This window comes from Labeo rohita, chromosome 24 (assembly GCF_022985175.1).
Source record: "Labeo rohita strain BAU-BD-2019 chromosome 24, IGBB_LRoh.1.0, whole genome shotgun sequence".
In the NCBI taxonomy this organism is placed as follows: Eukaryota; Metazoa; Chordata; class Actinopteri; order Cypriniformes; family Cyprinidae; genus Labeo; species Labeo rohita.
In genome coordinates this window covers 20,925,131-20,952,375 of record NC_066892.1, presented here as the reverse complement: position 1 = coordinate 20,952,375, position 27,245 = coordinate 20,925,131, and the positions used below count along the sequence as shown (strand labels likewise).

At 35.2% G+C, this 27,245-nt stretch overlaps 1 protein-coding gene across 5 annotated transcripts in view; it reads left to right on the top strand.

Annotated features, from left to right (window-relative positions):
- The window catches only part of myripb (myosin VIIA and Rab interacting protein b), a 188,520-nt gene that overhangs the window by 130,056 nt on the left and 31,219 nt on the right, over positions 1-27,245 (top strand). For all 5 annotated transcript variants that reach the window (XM_051098065.1, XM_051098061.1, XM_051098062.1 and 2 more), the window contains one exon: positions 20,719-20,855. In XM_051098065.1, the coding sequence (XP_050954022.1) occupies positions 20,719-20,855 (137 nt within the window). The remainder of the gene's footprint in view (positions 1-20,718; positions 20,856-27,245) is intronic.

Here is a 27,245-nt window from a genome sequence, read left to right as displayed (position 1 = left end):
GATTTTGTTCTCTAATCCAGAGGTTTTCTATCTTTTGGATGCCACGGATCCCCGAATATCATTGATCGTGCTTAAGCTAAGGGATCCCATCCAAAAAAATGTTATTATGAATATGTGTGAAATAATATTTGAAGAATATTTAGTTTCTGTTATGTTGCATTATTGCATTTCCTTCTACTCACTATATTACTGTCCAGTTAGGTGCATTATTTCAAACACATTTTATTTTATTACATTTTTAATTATTTAATCAATTTTATTTATTTTATTAGTTTAACAGGATTTTGACTGTTTTAAAACAGTTAGGGAATTTGTAATTTGCTGTAGTAGTACTTTTATTGGGTTATTTTGTTTATTGGCACTAACTGTAATGATGGGTGCACAGATGGAGTGACGGATGGATTAGATGTATGATTGGCTAGATGTTTGGATGGACATGGATAGACGAACAGATAAACAAATAGATGGATGGACAGATGGATTGGCAGACGGTGAATTTAGAAACAAGCACTAAAACTGTAGGACATATACATAAATTTTAATGCTTACAAGTTTGCTGTAGAGTGTGATGAAACAAGGGGAGTGAGCACAAATTTTAAAAATAAGAATTTTGTTTGCATTCCACAGACAATGGCCATATGCAAATGTGACCTGGTGTTGTGTGCGTTTGCTGGTGCACTTTGTGTGAGTTTGGAGCCTCATCAAAGCTGCTGCTGTCTGTAAGCCTGCAGTGTGGGACTGAGTTGCTGTGTGTGTGGCTCCAGGGGAAACAGGCATTGAATTGGCGTCCCCACAGTAACTCTCTCGTTATACTCAAATCAGAGTAGGGCTCTGGTGTCATGCACATCTTTCTCACACACAGCTGCAAATATGTTCCATATGAACCTGTAACAGTTAAGTGACTTCTTAGTGAATGATCTCCATTAAATGTACTGCAAGCAGTTTCAAAGAAAATTTCTTATTATTTGAGACACATCACTGAATTAAGTGTCCTGAAATATAACAGCCGTCTATATGATAGCACTGAGCTCTGTACAAAACAAAAATGTGACATTGTTTGTTCAGCCTGCCTGAAGACATAAAGTACTTTATGCCTATCTATGCCTAGTTCTACAAAAAATACATTTGCTTACATTTTCACAGGCTCTAAAACAGGCTCAGCATTTGAACATACAATATTAACATACTGACGACACCTTAAAAAAAAAAATGTATTTACGTATGAACAACTTTACAGATTTACAAATGAATCCTTATGAGTACTGAAATCGCGGCATTAACTTTTTTTATTATATTCAGTTGTCATATCAATGGCATTATGTTTTCAGTTGAAGATTGAAGATTACTAATTTACTTGAAATGATAATATTTTGTTCTGTATGATTTCTGTTGCCAACTGCTGCCATTTAGAAAATTACATAATGTTAAACAAGACTACACTTTAAACCCTTAAAATTAATTACATTTTTGCAATCGTTTAGCCATTATTTATTATGCAGTATTTACTTTGTTTGCCGTTGGACACAGAAGTTGTTTTCTCTGACATGCTGTGACTGAAAATAGAACCATAAAATACACCAAAAAATTACGAAAGAATCCATTTTATTCATGCGCCATAATTCAGATCTTCAGAATACGGTTACCACACAATAATATATATATATTAAAACAAAAAATGTATGTATTGATATGTTACTTTTTTGAGGCAAGTTCATTAAATGCTGTCCTTCCACTAAAAATAGTTCCTGACAGCAACAGTAAACGGAGAATGTTCTGATGTATCAGAGAATAGGAACTCTTTGGTAACACTTTATTTTAAGGTGTCATAATACAGTGTAATTACCTAATTAAGTACTTAGTGTTAGCCATTGTACTTACATGAAACAAAATGTACTTACCAGTTTGTATTTATGTAGATGTAATAGGCAGCCACTGTTACACATATGTAACAGACCGAGTCTGTTACACAGCTACATATGTAACCAAAAGACTGTTACATATGTGTTGCAGACTTTATGCAACGTAATTAAAAATGTAAGTACACAGACATAAGCTACTTAAAATAAAGTGTATCAAGATTGTACTTCACTTCCAGAACAACAATTTACAAATAATTTACTTATCCAAGCTGTTCATCTCTTTCTGTCTTCAGTTGTAAAGAAATTATGGTTTTTGAGGAAATCATTTCAGGATTTTTCTTCATATAATGGACTTCATTGGTGCCCCGGTTTCGAACTTTAAAGGGCTCTAAACGATCCCAGCCGAGGAAGAAGGGTCTTATCTAGCAAAACGATCTGTAATTTTTTTCGAAAAACAAGAATTTGTATACTTTTTAAGCACAAAAGCTTGTGTAGCACAGGCTCTGGGATGCTACAAATTAGTGATGGGTCGTTCTTGAACGATTCATTCATTTTGAACGAATCTTTAATGTGACTCGGGAAGAACGAGTCATCTCGGGGAGTGATTCGTTCGGTTGTGCATGCGCAACATCCTATTAGGTTCTGTACTGGAATTAGTTCACCTGTTTCAAGTCTTCGGGTTTTTTGAGTTGTTCGTTCAGTTTATGGGGCTGTCACATGATGAATGAACGACTCGAATCCGAAGACTCGAGAGATGAACTAATTAATTATTTTTCTGGCTCACACTGCATTGGTTAAGCTTATGGGGCTTTCACGTGATGAACAAATGACTCAAACTCGAAAACTTGTCAGATAAGAGGTGAGGTGAGCTAATCTGGGACTAAAGACCCAGGTAAACAATGAATTAATCTTTTCTGTTTCTTATAGCATTATAGTTTTGTCTTGTTTATAGTGTGATCAATGTTTGTGTAAGCACTAGATGTGCAAGTAACACGTAACATTTTAATTATATTTTGCTAAAATTAATGAAATGACTCATTTTGCTGAACGAGATTCAAAGGTCTGAGTCGGTAAAATTATCCGACCTTCCCATTACTACTACGAATCACGTCTAAGTTCATCGTCTGTGTACTCTGGCTCAAAAAGGTAGGGTATGGCGAAAACTCTTATTTATCTTATTTTCTCCTACAACTTCAGATTCGTCCGACATCGTTGTACCTTTTTGTTCATAAATAGGGTTTGACTTACTTGCACTTAGTCTTTTCGCTTTGTGAACACTGGGTCCTCCTACGTACCGCATGACCTTTCAACGTGATTCAATAGTACGTAGCATCGCAAGCGTGCATCCCAGACCCTGTGCTACATGAGAAAAAAAAGATTTGTTGAAATATGGAAGCCATGGAAATAATACCTTTTTATTTATTAAAATATTTTTTACCTTTATTCATTAAAAAGCGTTCTGTCATCATCATACACAGTCATTACATTTCAAGTCTATTTATTCAAACTTGGAAGCAATAGAAATAACATGTTTTATTGTCTTTAAACAACACAATATAATACAATCATTTAAATAAGTCATGTCCTTTTTTCATTAAAATGCATTATCTCAACATAAGGCATAATAGTCACATAATAGTCATTACAATTCAAGTTTAATTTCAGGTAAAACCTGAAAACCAAAGAAAGAACACATCAATATTTTTAGACAATTCTCAATATTACATGTGTTTTAATCAGAGATTGTCTTACTAGTGGGAGATGAGTGTCTGTATTAAGCCTGAAATACACTACATGAATTTTGCTCCGATTTTCTGCCGATTTACAGTCTGGAGACGTTGACGCTATATTTGCCAAAAATCAGAGGCAGTCTGAACTCTAGTCTGCAGATTTGAGTTGACAGATTCCATAGAAAATCACGTAGTGTATGAAAATCATGTATAGTGGATTTTTTTTTTTTTAGCTTCAGGTTCTGATTCCATCCAGTCGGACAATATCAAACATTTTGGGTATTTTCAGCCAATTTTAGAACACATCTTGTTTTCATTTGTCAAGCGTCCCTTACAACAATGCGCGCGTTTCTGTGTAAGTTTGTTGTGATCGAAACAACTTGAAAGTCTGGAAGTGTATGATCCTTAGTATTGTATGATGGTCAGTTTTCTTTTGTCACTATTTACAAAGTCAGTAATTGTATGATGCGTAGTGTTTAAAAAAATCTGTCCAGATCTTTTGAAGAAAGCGTAACGGTCAATTTGGATCACGTGTGCCTTAATAACTAATCACATTACAGCCTTGACGTCATTGAATTTCAGTCAGAGTTGTATGGCAATCGACAATTGTTTACAGATGCCATAGGAATGAATGGGAAGTGCCGTAAGACAAATCCCACCTGTCACAAAAAATCAGTTACTTCAACTATAAAAATAGTCCAATCCAAAAGTACTGTTTAGTGTAAAACATGTTGAAGATTATCAGATAGGCTGTTAATTCATTAAATGATCAGCTGTTTTCTCTAAAAAGCTGTTTATTCAGCATACTTAACCCTCCCCTCCACTGACATCCATTCAAAAAAAAAAAAAAAAAAAAAAAAAAGGCCTCTGGTCTCCTTTCCCACATACTGCCAAAGCGGAAATGTTCGCATTAGCCATTACGGTTTTACGGCTAAAGGTTGCAGGCTAGCCTTCCAGTAACTTTGTCAATTAAAAAAGTAATGCAACACAAAATAGCTGGTACTAATGTTGTAAATGAGTCCTAGCTGTCACGACATTCCCTACTCTGCCTTCTCTTAAAAGATCAAATTTTTATCAAGGTAAAATAACTGGTAAAGTAACACATTACTTTTGAATTTCTAAGAAAATATCTGAGTTACTTTTTTCCCCATTTATTGATTGACAAGTCTCCTGTTGGGAAATTGGGAGTAAACATGATGTTACTGTATTCTAGACTAAATGTGAACATACATTAATTCATCTTACTCACAAAAAACAGATTCAGTATTCCTTTATGTATTTAATCCCATTTTATTAACCAGTGTCTTTTCCGTTGACCTTCCATGATGCAATTCAACCATACTAGAAAGCCAAAATTACTTTAGATAAACTAACATTTGTGCTTCATTTTTTTTATAGCTGAAGAGTGATCGCCTGCATAAATTAACTTTTCTTTCAGCCTGAGGTGAATTTATTTCACTTTTGGTGTAAAAGAATTAGAATTGTTTTATATTAAAAACAAAGAAGCAAGCCCTGCCCAGATTTAAAAAGTAACACAAAAGTAACGCAACACATTACTTTCCATAAAAAGTAACTAAGTAACGTAATTAGTTACTTTTTCATGGAATAACGCAAAATTTTAATGCATTACTTTTAAAAGTAATATTCCCCAACACTGGTTAAGAGGTCTAAAAATCTAAATCCTTATCAATACAATTATTAAAATGCATTGATACAAATATCTTAATGATATAAAACATTCTTAATTTTTTAGCTAAAAATAGCTATAACTTTTACATTTTAAAAGTTGTATTATGTAAAAAAAAAAATATGTTTCCGCATAAATAAATGTACTTGTAAATGTTATGTACTAAACAATGAGACCTGGCTGAAAAAGCTTACCTGTATGTATCTCTCATCTGTTTGTGACTGCTAATGAGTTTTGACAAGGTGTTAATATTCTGAAGTTTCTTGATCTCAAAATTTAGTTATCATTTTCAGTGACCATTTCCACCCTCTATTGTGACTCTTCAAATTGCTGCACCTTTAATGTTGTTTTCATGTAAGTGACCTCTGTTTTGACTGACAGATCTACTGCATAGATTAATGTAAGCAATAAGGTACGAGAGGCCATGGTCTGTTGTGAATAAATCACGGATGAAGGGCGTTGTTAGGCAAGACGTGAAGCAGATTGCCTGCAACCCCTTCAGCTGTGATTTATTCACAATACAGCACGTCCTCTCGTACCTTATTGCTTTTATAAAGCGGTTGCCAAACAATAAAAAAAATATTAAAAACAAAAATGTATGTATTGATATGTTACTTTTTTGAAGCAAGTTCGTTAAATGCTGTCATTCCGCAAAAATATAGTTCCTGACAGCAAAAGTAAGAACAAGAGAATGTTCCCATGTAATAATAAAAACACAGAATAGGAACTCTTTTTATCCGCTGTGTCATTTATTTTTTTGAACACCATATGCTATTTTCTCACACACATACATCTGCTTATCTCTCAGCATGAGAAAATGTCTATTTTCCATCTTTTAGTTTTAAAACAGACTGATTCGTGGCACAGCGTGCGTTTGCAAGTGCCATTACACAAATCATTACAGTGTAAACTGATGGACATATGGACATACAGAACCATACCTGAAACAAAAAACTAATAAATGCAGTAATATTCCCTCCTTGGAAACTGTGGTGTTTCACATGGACACGCACACACATCAACATCTCCGCATAAGAAGAGTTTGACGGGGGTGGGGCAGGGCATCAATAGCATCAAATAATGTATAAGACATGTTTATGAAGTCATATTAAACATTTATTTATTTATATTCATGAAGGACAATAAACTGTAAACATTTTCTGCTCATACCATCCAGTTTTGATTGGCTGCTTGTGTTCAAGCACAACCTGATGAATAACCCCACAGCAGAAACAGACACTTGTGTGTAATGATTGAGAAAAGAAAGCTGAGTCACTGGAGTGTCAGATCTGACAGAATCCTTTGGATCTAAATGACAAAACACTCTGACTCATCACCTCTCTGATTATCTGTCACTGCAAACTGGAAAAATGACTCGGCAGAGAAGTGACTTCAGACGACCCGTGGATTACTAACAGTAAATTGTTAAAATTTGGTGGTGAGCTTTCTCTGTATATCTGTCTGGAGCGGTATAAATGATGCAGTAAAGTTTACATGTTGCTCATATTTGTGACCCTGGACCACAAAACCAGTCATAAGAGTAAATTTTTTTGAAACTGAGATTTATACATCATCTGAAAGCAGAATACGTAAGCTTCCATTGATGCATGGTTTGTTTGGACAATATTTGGCCGAGATACAACTATTTGAAAATGTGGAATGCAAAAAAATCTAAATATTGAGAAAATCACCTTCAAAACTGTCAAAATGAAGTTCTTAGCAATGCATATTACTAATCAAGTTTTGATATAACAGGTCTTGATATATTTAGGAAATTTACAAAATATCTTCATGGAACATGATCTTTATTTAATAATCAAATGATTTTTGGCATAAAAGAAAAATCAATAATTTTGACCCATACAATGTATTGTTGGCTGTTGCTACAAATATACCCGTGCTACTTACGACTGGTTTTATGGTTTTTATGGTTCAGGGTCACATTTATCTCACAAAACACTTTCAGCATCTTAAAGTAATAGTTACCCTGTGGTTCATGTTGTTCCAGCTGGTCTCCCAACCTGACCAGCTAAAGAAGTGGCCAAAGTCCCTCTAAAACCAACCTGGATGACCAGCTAATACCAGCTTAGGCTGGTTTTAGCTGTGTTTTTCAGCAGGAATTACTTATATATCTTCCTTTGCTGTATTTAGCATGATCTTGAAAGTTCATGAGCAAAGTAACATTGTCTGATTCATGAACCAAATATTGTTGTTATGAGGGGTGGGGGGGTAACTGGTATGAATCTTGTGTTTATTAAAGACTAGTCATGATACTGCCTTCTGAATCTTTTTTTTTTGAAATCGTTACAGGTTTATATGTATATTGCTAAACGTCTTATGGCTTAATTGTGTTTTTGTTTTCTTAGAGATGTTAGTTTAATTTTACTGTGTGCCCAGCTTTAAAAACTTTATGGTCTATAACACGTTGTAGTTGTCTAGCAGCAAAACTAATTTCTCTTGAGAGTTGTACTTTTGTCTGAGAAAGAGAATGTTGTAAATGGTGTGAATAGTCAATGCAGTGGGACTAAATTTGAGTTTTTGCATAAATGTGAATCTGGACAGCCTGAGGATAATCTCAGTGTTGCATTCTTGACATGCACAGACATTGCACTGTAAATAATGGCAGTGCTTGATATTCCTTGCACATTCTGACTGAGGATTGTTCTAAATCCCCTAACTTAAGTATTAGACTGCATTTAACTCTGCAATTAAAAGTGCTTAACATACAGACTCCAGTCAACTTTTTGTTTGAGTCTTAGATACAGAAAAATTAGTTTTTAGGAAATTTAAGTTTATATCTTAAAATTCCCAAATAATTCCCAATTCTAGAATATGTTGCACTGTATCATTTTAATGTTATAATTAACATAGGCTTGTTGAGAAAAAAAAAAAAAAAAAAAACGTTATATGTATGTAAACTTGTTTGGTTGCAATGTGGAGCACTCACACAAGTGAATCACGAATCTTGAGTCATGACATTTGATTAAAGAGCTCAAAGAATAGTATCAAGTTAAAATATGGTAAATACACTATATCACATTTGCTTTTACTAACAATAATGGTTAAGTATATAGTGTGGGTGGGTCATTATTTTCAAATGCAATTTAGCAATATCCTTTTAACTCCACTGCCACAATGCATCCAATAACCAGTGTAATTTCAACATGGAAGTTTCCACATTCATGTCTTACCTGCAAATATTTACAATACCTATTAATAAATGCCTTTTCGCTAGTCATTATCTGTTGATTCTTGTACTTTGCCAACTGCAAATAATTGCACCGAGAGTCCAATACAAACACATAGTGTGTTTGTATTGATAGCATTAGTTATCAATAATTTATTGCGTTAGTTCCACACTACTGAACATTTTATAGAAGCATCACTGTTTAGTTCTTTAGTGCAAATAATAATAATAACAATTGTGACCCTGGACCACAAAACCAGTCTTAAGTCGCTGGGGTATATTTGTAGCAATAGCCAAAAATACATTGTATGGGTCAGAATTATTGATTTTTCTTTTATGGCAAAAATCATTAGGAAATTAAGTAAAGATCATGTTCCATGAAGACATTTTGTAAAATTCCTACTGTAAATATATGAAAACTTAATTTTTGATTAGTAATATACAGCGGGGAAAATAAGTATTTGACACATCAGCATTTTTATCAGTAAGGGGATTTCTAAGTGGGCTATTGACACAAAATTTCCACCAGATGTAGCCATCAAGCCAAATATTGAATTCATACAAAGAAATCAGAACATTTAAGTATACAAGTTGAGTCATAATAAATAAAGTGAAATGACACAGGGAATAAGTATTGAACACACTTTATTGAATACTTTGTAGAAAAGCCTTTGTTGGTGATTACAGCTTCTAGACGCCTCTTGTATGGAGAGACCAGTTGTCTGCATTGCTCAGGAGTGATTCTGGCCCATTCCTCCACACAAACAGTCTTTAAATCTTGAAGGTTCCTTGGGCCTCTTTTATGAACTTTGATCTTCAGTTCTCTCCATAGATTTTCTATGGGATTTAGGTCAGGTGATTGACTGGGCCATTCAAGCAACTTGATTTTCTTTCTTTAAAACCACTTCATTGTTTTCTTGGCCTTGTGTTTGGGATCATTGTCTTGCTGAAATGTCCACCCTCTTTTCATTTTCAGCTTTCTGGTAGATGGCAGCAGATTTTTATCCAGAATGTCCCGGTACATTTCTCCATTCATCCTGCCTTCAATAATATGAAGTCTGCCAGTACCCCTTGCTGAAAAGCAGCCCCAAACCATGATGCTTCCACCCCCAAACTTAACTGTTGGTATGGTGTTTTTGGGGTGGTGGGCAGTGCCATTTCTTCTCCAAACATGGTGTGTAGAATGACTGCCAAAAAGTTCAATTTTGCTTTCATCTGACCATACAATAGTCTCCCAATAATCCACAGGCTTCTCCAAATGCTGTTTCGCAAACTTTAACCGAGCCTCAACATGCTTTTTGCTCAGCAATGGAGTCTTGCGTGGTGAGCGTGCATGGATGCCATGGCGGTTCAGTGCATTGCTTATAGTTTTCTTTGAAACAACAGTACCTGCTGATGCAAGGTCTTCCTGAAGTTCTGCCCGAGTGGTTCTTGGCTCTTGGAGAACTCTCCTGATTATTCTTTGGACTCCTCGGACAGGGATCTTACGTGGAGCACCTGATCGTGGCCGGTTTATGGTGAACTAATGCTCTTTCCATTTCCGGATAATGGCCCCCACAGTGCTCACAGGAACATTCAGCATTCTGGAAATGCACCTATAACCATTCCCATCAGAATGCTTTTCAGCGATAAGATTACGAAGATCTTGGGAGAGTTCTTTGCTTTTACCCATCATGAAGTCTTTCCTGTGTGCCTCCTGGGTAATGAGAAGCCTTTATAGGCCATCAATTAGGACTAAAGCAGCTGATATCAATTAGTACTGATAGAGGGCAGGGTTTCTCTCTCAATACTGACAGATTTCAGGTGATCTCCTGGCTTTCTATGCCATTTTGCACCTTGTTATCTTCATGTGTTCAATACTTATTCCCTGTGTCATTTCACTTTATTTATTATTACTCAACTTGTATACTTAAATGTTCTGATTTCTTTGTATGAATTCAATATTTGGCTTGATGGCTACATCTGGTGGAAATTTTGTGTCAATAGCCCACTTAGAAATCCCCTTACTGATAAAAATGCTGATGTGTCAAATACTTATTTTCCCCGCTGTACATTATTAAGAACTGTATTTGGACAACTTTAAAGGCAATTTTCTCAATATTTTGATTTTTTGCACCCTCAGATTCCAGATATTCAAACAGTTGTATCTCGACCAAATATTGCCCTATCCTAACAAACCATACATCAATTGAAAAATTGACCCTTATGACTGGTTTTGTGATCCAGGGTCACAATTATATATGTTCTTCTTTTAAAATTCTTGGGAAAAGGTGTTGGTTGTTTAAAGGTCAGACTAAAAACATGTTGCCAAAGAAAGTGGGCATATGTTAAGGTGTACTCAGGTATAATGAAAACACTATTACTACTATATAGATACTGTATGTATATATATATATATATATATATATATATATATATATATATATGTGTGTGTGTTAAGGTGTACTCAGGTATAGTGTATATATATTGTAGCTATTAAAGAGTGTTTTATTGTAGGAATTAAGACAAGAAGTACAAAAAAATGAGAAAAGCCATTTTATTCAGTCAAACCCTTAGGCACCCTTGTTCGTTTTGTTGTTGTTTCCTCTGGTATTCCATTTTTAGCTGATGCTTTTCATCTCATAGTACACTGAGTACTGGAAAAGTGACCTGGCATGAAGTGATCAGCTCAAAGGCATGATGTCGACAAAGCACCCTTATGATGTCACTGACTGTTGGTGTTGAGTGATCTTGCCACCTTTTACTTTGCTCACATCATTAGCCATTACTGTACTACTGGCTGAATTTTAATCACATCTTGATTTTGCATTGGAAATCAAAGACTGACATTACAGAGATGTAACCTTTTTATGATACTCTGTGAGTCCTAAACAAGATAAATTATTTTCCACCAATTTATGAAATTCGAAAGTCATCAGTTTGCGATTTTAAAGGAATATTTCACCCAGAATTAAACTTTTACAATTATTTACTCACCCTTTCTTGACTGTCCTTTGCCAGTGAAAGACAAATTATTAATAATAGTTTTTTATTATTTGATAACAACAATAAAACCACAAAAAGAGTTATGTTACATATGAAGATTATACCTTGGCAGTGCCACATAAGGGACATGTTTTACCTCTCTGTTTATAACAGAATATTGGTAAATCAGAGTTTTAATAGGTTTACATGTTACAGTTTGAGATTTTTTATGAAACTCTTGGTGGACACAGGAAAAACTTTATATACACTTATTTGAGAGGGTGTGAATAAATTGGTAACACTTTAGATTAGTGAACACTATTTACTGTAAAGTAGTTCCTTATTAGCTTGCATATTACTAGCATATTGGCTGTTTATTACTACCTGTAAAGAACATTAAACATGCACTAAGCAATTTTTGCTAAACAATGTTGATATTTGAAAGCACCAAAACAAACATGCCCATAGCCCAACAGGACCTCACCCCTGTTTTGATATCTCCACCCCACACGTGCGTACACAACCCTAGCATAACGACGATCGAAGAAGCAAGTGAAGATGACACACAAGCATATTCAAACTAAAGTCAACAAGGAAAAGTTGTGTGAAACAATGCAAAATCAATGTTTCTCACCTATCAAAAAGAAACAACATAACCTCGGCGTCCGATTCCAGGATTGCCACTCAGTGAGTTCTCTCCGCTGCTGGAAAGCTCAAATTGAGCATTCTCTTTTCTCTATCTTTACAAGACACGCCCCTTACTGCTGATTAGCTACATGTGTGTTTTGGGACTCGGTCCGACACTGTGGTCAAAAACGTTTTTCAAAAATTGCTTAGTGCACCTTTAATATCAGTTAGCAGCTAAATTTTTATTGAGGGAAAACTTTTAGTTAATAGTGAAGTATTCCCTGATCTAAAGTGTTACCAATTAATTTATATGGATTCTCATTATCATTAGTAGACATTTCATATCCTGACTTGAGATGTTTGTTGGACAGGGAGAGAAAACGAGCATGCTGTGATGAAAACTGTGGTCATTGAGCGAAAGACAGAAGGGATTGTTCATGAAATGTTTGTGAGATCTCACTCTGCATGGGAGCTTTTTGATGTGTTGTCTACTTTGTCAAGTGTGATTTTGAGTTAGAACGCAGATGCTTTTCAAATGTTCTTCAGTTTGGGTGTTACAACACCTCCTGAGGACAAATCTCGCCCAGGGTGTAAATTCTCTTGTTTAAGGACACAGAAGTCTCATCAAGCTTGGTCAGCTAATACAGTATAAGCAGTGAAACAGATGCGATGCTGCTAATTCTGGGTAATAGTCTGTGCTGGGCTCACAGTGACAGAGTTAATACATTTATAGTCATTAGATGTACTGACAGATGTTTGAAATGAAAGAATATTTGTGTAGGTTTTCATGATGTATAATGGCTTGTAGTCAAGCAGAGAACGGCAGTGTAGAGAACATTTAAGCTGCTGTCAAAAGAAAACCTCAAAGACAGAAAAAAGAAGGAGAGAGAAAGAGCAATAACAAAGAGAATAAAATATCTTGTTTGGTTTGAGCATAATGTTATTTTATAAATGGTCACCATATGATTTGTGCGTGTGTTTTATATTGTGTGTATTATGTATTTATTTAGGAATTATTAACAATTTAGATTATATAAATCAATATGAATTCATAATCAATTGCATTGTAAATATCAGTCTATACAGTATCTCACAAAAGTGAGTATACCCCTCACATTTCAGCAACGGTTTTAGTATATCTTCTTAAGGAACAATACTATAGAAGTGAAACTTGGATATATTTTAGAGTAGTCAATGTGCAGCTTGTATAGCAGTGTATATTTACTGTCCCCTGAAAATAACTAAACATACAGCCATTATTGTCAAAATAGCTGGCAACAAAAGTGAGTTGTTTAACCATTTAACCATGCAAAGCCACATGTCCTATTCATCATGTTCATGTTTTTGTCTGCTTGACAGGACCATACAAAGTTCTGTATCTTGTATTAGAGCATTTAAAATTTGGTGCTTTGAGTACAATTCTCTCATACTGACCACTGGATGCTCAACAAGGCACCTCAAGGCAAAGAACTTTCTGAACTTTTGAGAAGTAGAATTGTTGCTCTCCACAAAGATGCCCTAGGCTATAAGAGGTTCAGTAACACCCTGAAACTGAGTTACAGTACTGTGGCCAGGGTCATACAGAGGTTTTCCTAGACGGGTTCCATTTGGAATAGGCCTTGCAACGGTCGATCAACGAAGTTGAGTACTCATTCTGTGCGTCAGGTGCAGAACCTGGCTTCAAAAAACAGATGCTTGAGTGCTACCAGCATTGCTTTAGAGGTTGCAGAAGTAGAAGGTCAGCTTGTCAGTGCTCAGACCATATGCTGCACACTGCAACAAGTCGGTTTGTATTGGCGTCATCTGAGAACCAAGCCTCTTCTGAAGCTGGCTTACAAGAAAGCCCACAAACAGTTTGCTGAAGAAAACCTGTCCAAGCATTAATTACTGCATTAATTACTGGAACCATGTCCTATGGTCTGATGAGACTAAGATAAACTTGTTTGGCTCAAATGGTGTCCAACATGTGTGGTGATGCCCTGGTGAGGAGTACCAAGAAAATTGTGTCTCTCCTACAGTCATGCATGGTGGTGGTAGCATCATGGTCTGGGGCTGTATGAGTGCTGCTGGTACTGGGGAGCTGCGCTTCATTGAGGGAAACATGGATTCCATTATGTACTGTACATTTCTGAAACAGAACATGATGCCTTCCCTATTGAGCACCTATGGGGCATCCTCAAGCGGAAAGTGGAGAAGCACCATGTGTCTAACATCCAGCAGCTCCATGATGTCATTATAGAGGATTTGAAGAGGATCATAGCAACAACCTGTGCAGCTCTGGTGAATTCCATGCCCAGAATGATTAAGACCGTGCTGGATAACAATGATGCTAACACAAAATATTGACACTTTGGACACAGTTTTGACAAGTTCACTTAGGGTGTACTCATTTTTGTTGCCAGCTGTTTTGACAATAATGACTGTATGTTGAGTTATTTTTAGGGGACAGTAAATATACACTGCTACACAAGCTGCACATTGACTACTCTAAAATATATCCAAGTTTCATTTCTATAGTATTGTCCCTTGAGAAGATATACTAAAATGATTGCTGAAATGTGCGGTTTGTACTCATTTTTGTGAGACACTGTATATCGTAATCAATTGTTATAGCATACCTTGAGTTTTATATACAAAACTTCCTGGCATACTATAGCAGGAGGGACATTCTTGTTCTAAAAACATTTAATTGGACCGTCTGTATTGTACAGAATGAGTCGTCAGTAAATTTGGTCAATTTTTAAATTTGTTTTCTTTCATTTGATTCATTATTTGACATTTCGTTTTTAAAAAATCTCTTTTCAAGAACTACAATGAACGGCTCCTTTGAACTACAGTGTTTGTTTTCCGCATGCAACATTGTCACAACGCGGTCCATTAGAATATCATTAAGTTAAATCCCGCCTACGGAAATTCAGATTGTTGGGGGGTGGGTAGGGATGAGGTGGGGAATTAGTCTAACTTTAGCAATGCATCGCGGAGAGCCGCTTCAACGAGCCGCAGCGCGGTGGGTATAAACACAAGCATTGACTAGAGCGGTCGCTTCAGAGCAGTAACGCGCCGCAGACGTGCAGTACAGGGGGTCAAAACACATGCCGAAACCGCAATCTACACTGGTTGCCACGTCAGAGCCATAACACGCCGCAGACGTGTGCAGTGTGTGGTAAGAGATTTATTCATCATACAGTGTAGATAGATTCACTTATAACGTGAGTGTTTTAAAATGCATAAACTTGCACTAGAATAGGCTAGGCTAATCAGTGATGATGTTCTTTGATGATGTTAGGCTGCTTTTAAGGCAATTTAATTGCTTTTAGGGCAATTAAACTAAGTATGTAAATAATAAACCCGGAACTAATCGAGACATTTGTGCCAGGCTGGGAGAAATGTATTGTAATAGTGTAAATTATGTTGAAAATAATGCGTTTTTCGAACCACCAAGCATGAAAGCATGTTTTAGTACACCCCCAAAACAAAATCAAGACTTTGTAAAAGAGCATAATAAGACCGCATTAACTTTGATCTTTAATCTCTGTTTGCTTGGACATTTCTATCTTTTTCCAAAGCCGTATTTGAAGCTTTTAGACATCCCATCTCTTTTTTGCTTCCCGTCTTGACTTGCTACCATGTTACCATGGAAAAACTGTTGTATCTCAGTCTCTGATGTACATAATTTCAGCGCTTTATTCCACAGGTGCTGGATTTTTTCATTTGGCAGATGTCATGTCTGAAGATGGCTGGACACACATCTGTCAAGAATGATGGCAGGGTCTTGCTTCATGCTTTGAATAGAAAGAGAGCAATGTACAGTTTTATCTGCGTGTGTGTTGTCAGCATGTAAACAGATTTCTCATCAATCTCAGAGCCCAAAGGGTGAATTGAAGAGCACTGTTCTTTGAGTTAGAATAGAATGCAGCTTGTGGTGTGGGAAAATATAAATTTGTGTGTCTGAGGAGAGCTGTGTGTAATTCCAGTAGTTTTGCACTCCTAAGGAGCACCAAGATGAAACCCATTTGCTATCTACCATGTGTCCTCATACTGTAGAGCTGTATATATTACACAGACACCCAATAACAAACTAAAAATAGACCATTATCTCCTGTCTGAAGTAAAGAATGGCCCACGTTTTAGCCCAGGGTTGAACTCAATTGTTGCAGGCATTATGATACAGTATGTTATAAAAACAACAATAATATATAAACAGTAATTGTTATAATATATTATATTTATATTTATTGTTTAATTATGACTTTTGTTTTAATATATTAATGTGTACATTCACTCCAGTTCCTCATGTTATTGAGATGCTGATCACAGCTGAAGGGCAGCTAAGGATGTTGTCCATTTAACTTTGCGATTTTTCATTTTTTACCTCACGACTCTGGTGTGGACAGATCAGTATGTTTAAAGTGTGTTCCATCATAAATGTAATTTAAATATTAACACGGTCTGTTTCACCCAGTCTATTTGTACACATCATTTTGATACAGGAAGGTCTTCACAAGAACATAAAAGAGTTTATCAGTGTGAGATGGCTTCTTTGTTACATAAATGAAAATCTGAACAGAAAAGCATTCTGGGAATGCTCTCTCTGTGGCAGACTGCTGCTTCATTACATTATGTCAGCTATTATAATATAATTTATTGCAGAAATCATTGCCACTGTGGTTTATGAATCTTAATTCTCCATCCTCTTTCTAAAAGTGTAGATGTTGAACATTCTAAACATTAAACATTCTTATGCAAAAAGATAATGTAATATCTAATTCTCTGTAATATTTTAGCATGAACACAGAATATAAAGTAGAGTTTACAAATGTATTTGCTTTAAAGTTGAAATGAAATGATGGTCACATCCAAAAATGACCATTTTAATTTTTAATATTCTGATGTATTTGTGAAACTGAATTTTCAATAAGAATTGATTTAGGATAGGAGTTGATTCTGTACTTTTGTAATTGGTTAGATTATCATTTATGTAGTTTATTATTTAATTGTAAGTGGCAACAACCATGGTCATTAGTCTTTGTAAAAAGACGTCTCATCAGTCACTGAGTCTTTGACCTAAAACAATTGCTTTGATTAATGCATTACTGCATTTAAATTCTAACCATGATTGATGCTGGTGAACTTGACTTGAGTCAGTTAATCTATAAATAACTGCTACTGAATTTAAAGTTTGACCATTTCAAGTAACAGGTTTCTGATATGTTTTAGCTGACCATTTTGTCATTCTAATGTAATAATAATAATAATGTTATTATTATTATTATTATTATTATTGAGAAATAGTTACCAAATTTTCTCTCGACAAAAAAAACCAAAGACAAAAAAATACTTTAGCATTTAAACATTCAGGCCCAGTTTTAGATGTTGTTTTTATTGTTTTCACTATGTCAATCATTGCAGTTTCGAGAGTGAATCCTGCAATTATACGTGTATATCACTGAAAATTTGCAGCATTGGTCCTCTTTGCACATGAAAAACAAATCCTTTATTCACATTTTAAATGGATTAAATATAGCCAAAAAAAAAAAAAACACGCAAAGAGTGTTCCCTTATGATCATTAAAAAGCTGACAGTTTCAAATCATCGTGATAGTTCTGTTATAATCAGTTAATCTTTTATTTACATTGTGTCTGCACTTTGTTTTGATATAATGAGAGAATTCACAAGTTTTCTTAACTTAGCACTGAACATGAGTTTTGAGCAGTGATGGGAATAACGGCGTTATAAATAAACGGCGTTACTAACAGCGTTATTTTTTAGTAACGAGTAATCAAACGAATTACTGTTTCCTACGTTACAACGCCGTTACCATTACTGACAATAAAATACGGCGTTACTATCATTTATTATAATTTTATTTTTCAGTTCATCTGAATGGATGCGCAGCGTACCTGTATTTGACGAGCTGTAAACTCTAGTGTGAAGGCACACGACTAGCCGTCACTTTGTCTCACACACCCAAAGAAAGATACAGAGCGACAGAGTCTTATACCATGCAGAATTGATGCGCTATGTGTAAACGATATTCTTTGTTGTATTTTCCTCTCAAAACAACGGAGCTCCTTTGGAATACTTCAGCTTTTAAGAACTGCTGGTTTCTCCGGTAGTAGGCGGAACTAATGTGCAAACAGCAATCTCATTGGCTGGCGCTCACCTATTATCGTCCCTGTTTTGATTACAGCAAATCAGTTCGAGCGAACGCAGACAACGTGATTAATATTCATGAACCCAGCAGCTTATTAAACCTTAGTGTGTTTGATATTGTTATTAATAGTAGAATCTGTGGTAGTAACAAGACGTTCATAGAAACACTAAATTACAAACAATATCACCACCAGTCCTAAGTTCAGTCAAAATGACAAACATGCATTCATACATGCTTATTCTAATTACTAACGTTCTAGTGGCTAAAGTTGAATGCTAATTATAATTATAATATTATATCAGATATTTAATATTAGTCTGGTGACTAAACTAAAAATGTAATTAATTTAATTAAAATTTCATTCATTTAACATATTTAATATTGGGGTCATCCAAGTTATTTAATATATTTCTTTTTTTTTTTTTTAAAAAAAGCAACACAATAGTTACTTTCCCTGGTAATTAGTTACTTTTAATTAGTTACTTTTCTAGTAACTCTGTTACTAACTCAGTTACTATTTGTGAGAAGTAACTAGTAACTATAACTAATTACTTTTAAAGTAACATTCCCAACACTGCCCACAACAACATTAAAATAGTGTAGATAAGTGTACAATGTTTTATATTTATTTTATAGTTATATTAAATTAGATTTTTTTTTTAAGTAACGCAGTAGTTACTTTGCCTGGTAATTAGTTACTTTTATAATGATGTAACTCAGTTACTATTTGTGAGAAGTAACTAGTAACTATAACTAATTACTTTTTTAAAGGTACGTGCCCAACACTGGTTTTGAGTGGTAGATATGCCTGTGGTTGACTACATTGCTCAACACTACAAAAACGTTTTGGAAATATAAACCTTTGAAGCTCTTCTTAGCACAAACACAAATATGCACTGGCATTTTCATTCACCCTCTAGCTTTCCTGTAGACCCCCTGTACTGGCTCTATAAACATTTAAAAGAGCAGTATGTAATATTGACAGATAGTGGTTGAAATGGGAAATGCAGTCCAACATATTGCAAATTCTCCCGGGCACTTCTCCTCAAACTCAGTAATCATGCAGGTTGCCAGATTGAGAACACGTTTCCATGGCTGCAAAATGCTGTGTTATCCACCAATTGACAACTTGGGAGTATATTGTCAGTGGCCAAAATCACATAGCCCAAAACAAAAGCAAACATTCCGACACAGAACGCACATTTCTAAATAGAATAACTGGCTGTTCCATTGTTTTTCAAGAAACATGTATTTGAACATATTTCCTAAATATCTGTGAACATACTATGGCAGTTTATTTTATGCGTTACAAAAAAAAAAAGTTGGGCATCAATTTATTATAAACCCCAACACCCTGTGCCTGATTCGTTCTTGCCATCCATCTCTGTCCAACTGTGCTCATGTTGCCCAATGGATACAAGTTCTATTCATTAAAGCGTCAGAAAGTCAATTATGGTAATGGTCTCTTTTGCCATGGGAAGTGTCAGGGAGCTTAGCAGACTCACAGATGAGCATTTTAATTCCCTTCACAGATTTAATTCTGATCTCATTTAGATGAAAATTTCTTCTCGAATATAGTCTTTATCTTGCACACAGTCTAGCCTGGCTGGATTTGGATATGAGAAGAGTTTGTGTGGCATTCTTTACACTAAATGAAATAAAAATTATTTTGGTATATTTAAAATCTGGCTGTGTATTAAGAGTTTTATGTTTAACCTTCCTTTTGGTTGGAATGTATAGCTTATTGCCCTGTAAATGACATTTACTACACACTTTTGTACTTCAAATTTTGTCAGATTTTTAAAAACTTTTTTTTTCTTTACAGTGTTCTACTGTAAATAGAGTAGTGACAGCACAATAGTTGTTACAGAGCAATGTCTCTACAATTCAGTATTTTACTCTTAAAGTCAAAGAGCAATGATAGAGGAGTATTTATGATAGTAAATCCAAGTGCAATAAGTCATTGAGCTTAAATAGTTATAATAAAGCAGTGACAGCACAATCATTAAAACAGAGCAGTGACTGCACAATATCTGCAATAAAGCAGTGTCAGCCTAGTAGTTGTCACCGAGCAATGACTACACACTAATTATAAAGTATTTTTACTCTCTGTAATAGAGCAGAGAAAAGACATTAGTTCTATTTTGGCAATGCATACACAATTTATTTAGTATATAATAGAATTGGATTGCACAGAACTATTTTACTAGCTTAATATGATATGTCAGTCATATAAATGAAATAGGTAAGAAACAGGTTTATTCCTTAGGTTTAAAATGTGTAAACCAGATTGATTGGAATTTCATTCAAATACATAAATCTTCAGTTTAGGCCTTACTATGTGTGTCTTGTATTGTTCACTTATTTTTTAAACCATATATAATGTTAAATTGTAGTTATAACTAGAAAATATAAAAAGCTAGAATAAAAAGACCTGTGTCTATTTGTAGTGGAGCTAATTTGAGTTTATGTATTTAATTCAACATCCTTCCATTGTCTTTTGTGTGTAGGCTCTTGAGGACACAGTACCTTGAATGGTACTACAATAATGTGAAGAGTCGGTTTAAGAGATTTGGCAGCGCCAAAGTGCTGAAGACTCTCTACAGGAAACACATCATCGAAAGAGGAGCATTATCTGAGTTACCAGGTATGAAATACACACATACATACTGTTAAACCTGCAGCATGTGTATAATAATAATAATACAGTAAAGTTACACTGCTCAATTTATCTTATAACCCCACTATTATCAGACACTTTGGCCTGCAGATTGAATTATTAATGGCTTATTGCAAAAAAAAAAAAAAAACATTTTTAGAATGACATTACTTTACCTTGACTTTCAGGTAATGCTGCGTCCACACTACTAGGTGTCAGTATAAATCCATAAATACACTATGATAACAAAATTGACAATAAGAAGTCAATAAAATAATTTTAGCATAATATTTTAGCATCAAGTCTTGAAAGTATCTCAACTTTTTCAGTAGTTAAAGGAGAAGTCCACTTCCAAAACAAAGATTCACATATAATGTACTCACCCCATTGTCATCCTAGATGTCCATGTCTTTCTTTCTTCAGTCGTAAAGAAATTATGTTTTTTGAGGAAAACATTTCAGCAGTTGACATTAAAAAGTATATAAATTGTATTATTTTTATGAAAATTGTTACGCTAGATAAGACCCTTCTTTCTCGGCTGGGATCGTTTACAACCGCATTTGAGATCATTTGAAGCCGCATTTAAACCGCATTTTTAGAAGTTGGAAGCAGCCAGTGATGAGGTCAAAATCCGCTCATCCTGTGCAAGTTGGTTTTAGCCCAATTTGGACAGTAAGTGTTTCTCATGTGGATGTTTGTAGAAAAAATTTTACAGGGCAGCACATTAGTACAAATCATGCATTCAAATGTCAATTTATTCACAGTGAAGGAGAGTTCTGTGTTCCTACGCACTGCTCATGTGGTCAGTCGCAAGATCATCTACTGTGAATAAAACATCATCTGCTTGGAAATAATAAGAAAAAAATTCTTATTCAGTATAATAATAGAAAAATAATGTCCTATTTTTTTTTTTTTTTTTATTAAATTTCCTGTTAAAAAAAAAAATGGAAAAATAGACATGTTGTAGTTGAAATGGTTTTCTGTAATGCATTTTATCTCTTAAAATGATGTCATTAAAATATGATGATGCAAGATGATGAATGTCATCAGAGATGTGGATTCAGATGGCAATTAAATGCTGTGGACTAGTTGTAGACTAGTGCATCTTTGAGCCTACATTCAGAATGAGCACTATTACAATAAGCTACTCTTAGACTTTTACTTAAGTGTTATTGGTGACTTTTAACTTTAGTTAAAACTTTAGTTATTTGCACTTTTACCTAAATATCAGTGTATATATAGCTTTATATGTGTATATGCTTTTGTGACACTCATAAGAGAGCGGGGGCAATTGTAACATTTACTCAGTCATAACTCACAGACTATTTGAAATACACTTGTCACCTTTGGATGCAAGAAACAAATATAGGTGCACTAATTATTAATACAACGATATTCATGATATATTTTCACTAATAGGGACACAACTATATTATTAAATGCAAGAAGTGTTACAATTGCCACCTTAGTTGGGGTGACTGTAACTGTTTGGGAGCAACTGTAACACTGAAAAATAGCCACTGAATAACCCACTGAATCTCAAATAAAAGCTAACCTCGAAGTAAGCTTATCTTACCTTTTCTGTTGTAATATAATTAATGTTACTAGAGGGTTTTTTTTTTTTGTATATCAAATTATTTTAGATGTCAGGCATCATATGAATTCAAAAAGCCTATTTCTGTTTTTGCAAAAGACTAAGCAACTATTCAGTGGTAACTACAGATTTTGGTTATTTAAATATATTTTACTCAAGTACGTTAATCAGCTGATGTAACGAGGACGCTGAGGCGGAAGTTGAAACCATATGCGGAAGTTTATTAACAGCAGCAGTGAACAATTAAACAGGCAGAGGGTCAGTAAACTGGAAAGGCAGTTCATAAGCAACACAACACAAACGTAATCCGAGCAGCAGAAAGGTTAATTGAGGCAGTGGGTCAGTACCGGGGAATCAGTCCAATAAAACAAACGTAGCAACAGGGGTAGTCCAGAGAGTGATAGTCAGAGGCAGAAATAGGTCAAACCTTGAAAGCAGTCCGCACAGGCAAACAATCCAAACAAGGGTGATCCGTAAACTCAGAAGTCCATAAACAAAGCAAAACAGCAACAGGTAATCCAACAGAGTGATATACAATGCTCGGTAAGGCAGGTTAACTGGCAATACTTCGCAAAGGTGTGAGCACATGGTGAGTCCTTAAATACTGCCAAACAGGAAGTAGCAGTAGAAGCAGCAGAGGGAGCGTGCAGGCAGTTCTGGGGTGAGGGCTCCCTCTGCTGGCTTGGCGTTACAGCTGATGAGTCAAGAACAGTCTTTAACCAAGCTTTAATGAAATGGTACAAGATAGACATGTTAACAGAATAACTCAATGAAGATCATGTGAAAATAGTTTTCTAACAGAACAGTGTGTCAACACAGACAAACAAGATACTTGCACTGAGCTATGTGGCTTGGGGACAATTGTAACACAATGTTACAATGTTACTGTAATTCAATGTTACTGTAAATCCACAATGTTACAATTGCCCCCAATGTTGCAGCCATATACTAGCATAGGTTGTTCATGTTAATTTAGTTGCTAAGGTGTTCTGAGTGATTTTAGCAGTAAAATTGCAATGCATCCCCTAGGGTTTTTCATGGCATGGTTACAAGGGGGTAGCCCACTTTGGTGCCTCCTTTAATATGTCTTTTATTTATAATATAATATAATATAATATAATATAATATAATATAATATAATATAATATATACTTTTTGCATCTTTGTTGTATTTCCTGCTTGGAAACATAACATAATAGCACGTTCATGTCTCTACGTGTGCGACAACTTACACGCTAATGTTCAGTACTTTAGAACAACAATAATGCTTACCTTAGAAGAGCCATTTTTATAGATGCAATCAGGATGATTAATGGCAATGGCAATCATTGAGAATGAAGTAGATACTCTCATCTGCTCTGAATCTTGTCACTTTCACTGATTCTGCAAACATGTTTGTAAAATTCCACATATAGGGCCAGGTGAACAAAACAGGGCAAAATTAGGCATTTTACAAAAAGCAGTGCAAATTAGCATCTATTGCAACCATGTCATGCCATTTTTTTATATATAAATGTTATATCTTCTATAAATGTTGCATTTGAAGGGCATATACATAAAAATGCAAAAAATCACAATAAAGCAACAACAAAATCTTATAGAATTGTCTTAATTATTTTTATTATTTCTAAATAATTCTTAATAAATGAAGTTCAGAATATTTGGGGGAAGTAAGAAGAGTCTCTTTAATAGAACAAAACACAGTAAAAATAGCAAATTGTGAAATAGTTTAACAAATTTAAAAATAAGTGTTTTATAATGTAATATACTGTTTGATGAAGGCCTGCCTTCCAAAAAACAAAATGTGTTGTGATAGCTGTCCCAGTGCGTTATGATTCGTGAACAGCTTAGACGGTGTTTCAGTACTGCCACACCCCTTGCCAAAGCCGCAAGTTCCGTCTGCTCCGTTATAGTTAAAGGGGTCATATGATGCAGTTTCTGGATTTTCTTTGTCTTTGGAGTATTACAAGCTGTTTGTGCATATATAACATCCGTAAAGTTGCAAAGCTTAAAGTCTCAAACCCAAAGAGATATTTATTATAAAAGTTAAGACTCAGCCACGCCTTCCTAAAATGGCTTGTTCAAACACGCCCCCACATGTCTACATCATGGTGTGGGTAGATCCGCATAACAACACCCACATGTGTATGCAGAGAAAGAAGGCGTAACTTTTTATACCGGCTGTAGTATTGTTGCAGTCACCGTCATGTTGTGGAGATGCTGTGTGTTTCATTGTGAAAGCGAAAGTACTTTCGTTTAACCTTCCAAATGAGGACACAACTAGAAATCAGTGGTTAAGCTATATTTACAACACTGTTCTGGAACAGTAGTGGGTGCTGTGCATTTTACAGAGGACTGTTTACTGAACCTGGGAGAGTAGCCTATAATGCCAGCTCTACACAAAGGGTTAAGGCTATTAAGTTACATGGCACGTAAACATAATATAATGGATGTTATTGTTTTTGTCTCGTCGCGCCGGGAAATGGTATCATAAGGGGTATAACATTTCCATCACACGCTTAAAGGGGTCATTGGATGCAAAGGTCACCTTTTTCATGTTGTTTGAACATTAATGTGTGTTGGCAGTCTGTTTTAGTCTGATTTAATTTGTATTTAACATGAGAACAGCTGAATAAAAACATTGTAAGTTACTAATTATAATGCTTACATTTCCTTAGTTATTCAAAAAGCAGCTACAGAAAACAAACAAAGAACATTAACATTATCAAAGAACATCATCACTGATTAGCCTAGCCTAGTCTAGTGCAAGTTTATGCATTTTAAAAAGCGCTTACGTTATAAGTGAATCTATCTACACTGTATGATGAATAAATCTCTTACCACACTGCTCACGTCTGCGGCATGTTACAGCACTGACGCAGCCACCAGAGCAGATCGCGGCAACTCTAGTAGTCAATGCTTGTGTTTATACCAGCCACACTTCAAACATGTCTGTGGTGCATTATGGCTCTGACATGGCCACTCTAGTCAATGCTTGACAATACTATGCTACAGCAGCGCTTCTCTGTTGTTGTCTTGTCTGATGCACTCAACCGCATCAAGCATTCTAATCCCCCACCTCATCCCTCCTCACCCCCCAACCACTCAATTTTCTGTAGGCAAGATTTTTTTAATGATATTCTAATGGTCTTTGTGACATCACAAAACCCGTAAAACAACGCTGTAATCCAAATCCCTTCAAAAAATGAGAAAGCATAATAGGACCCCTATTAAGGTATTATAATGAATGCATAGTGCATTATAAAAAACCTTATAATATGTTGTATCATTTCATGAATGTTCAAAAGAACAGGTTTAATGTACAGTGCCCTCCACAAATATTGGCACCCTTGGTAAATATGAGCAAAGGCAGCTGTGGAAATAAATCTGCATTGTTTATCCTTTTGATCTTTCATTCAAAAAATTCACAAAATTCTAATCTTTCGTTGAAGTAAAACAATGGAAATTGGGGAGAAAATCTCATTATGAAATAAATGCTTTTCTCTAGTTCACGCTGGTCACAATTATTGGCACCCCTAGAAATTCTTGTGAGTAAAATATATCTGAAATATATTCAGCTAGGAGCATGAAACTGTCCAGCCATAACTTCCTGTTGCACAGGATTTTAAATATGAGGAACACAAAGACCAAATACCCTTAATTGTCCATCACAAGGAGTAAAACCAAAGAACATAGTTCTGATGTGCAGAACAAGATTGCTGAGCTTCACAAAATAGAAAGTGGCTCTAAGAAAAGAGCTAAAGCATTGAAAATCCCCATTTCCACCATCAGGGCAATAATTAAGAAGTTCCAATCAACTAAAGATGTTACAAATCTGCCTAGAAGAGGACGTGTGTTTGTATCGTCATAATGGATGGTTAGGAGGTGACTTTGAGTGGCCAAAGACTCTCTTATTATTACAGCTGGAGAACTGCAGAGATTAGTTGAGTCTTGGGGCCAGAAAAAAAAAAAAAAGGCCCCTACATCACTACATGTTGTTTAGGAGGGTTTCAAGAGAAATCCTGCTCGCTCACCAAAAACAAACGGCAGCATATTTAGTTGTCAGATAGGACTAGAACTTCAAACGGGACTGGCTTCTATGGTCAGATGAAACTAAAAAAAATAGCTTTTTGGCAGCAAACACTCAAGATGGGTTTGGTGCAAACAGGGATAAAAAGTACCCCATGCCCACATTTAAATAAACTTTATTGTTCTGGGCCTGTTTTTCTGCCAGAGATCCTGGACATCTTGTTTAGATACATGGCATCGTGGATTCTATCAAATAAAAATAAAATAAAAAAAAATAAAAAAAAATCTAAACCTGACTGCCACTGTTAGAAATCTTATAATGGGCTGTGTTTAAATATTATATCAGATCAATGATCCAAACCAAACACAAAAATGTATCACTAAGGACAAAATGAAGCTTCTGCCAAGGCCGTCCCAGTTCCCTGACCTGAACCCTTCAGAAAATGAGTGGCGTGAACTGAAGAGGTGAAGCACCAATATGGAACTGGGAATCTGAAGGATCTGGAAAGATTCTGTATGAGGGAATGGTCTCTGATCTCTTGTTAGGTGTTCTCCAAACTCACCAGGGATTATAGGAGAAAATTCAGAGCTGTTATCTTAGGAAATAGACTTTGCAATAATTGGGTGCCAATAATTGGCAGAAACGATAGAAAAATATTTATTTCATAATGAGATTTTCCCCCCACTTTTTATCTTTTTACTTCAATCAAAGATTAGAATTTTGTGAATTTTTAAAATGAAAGATCAAAAGGATA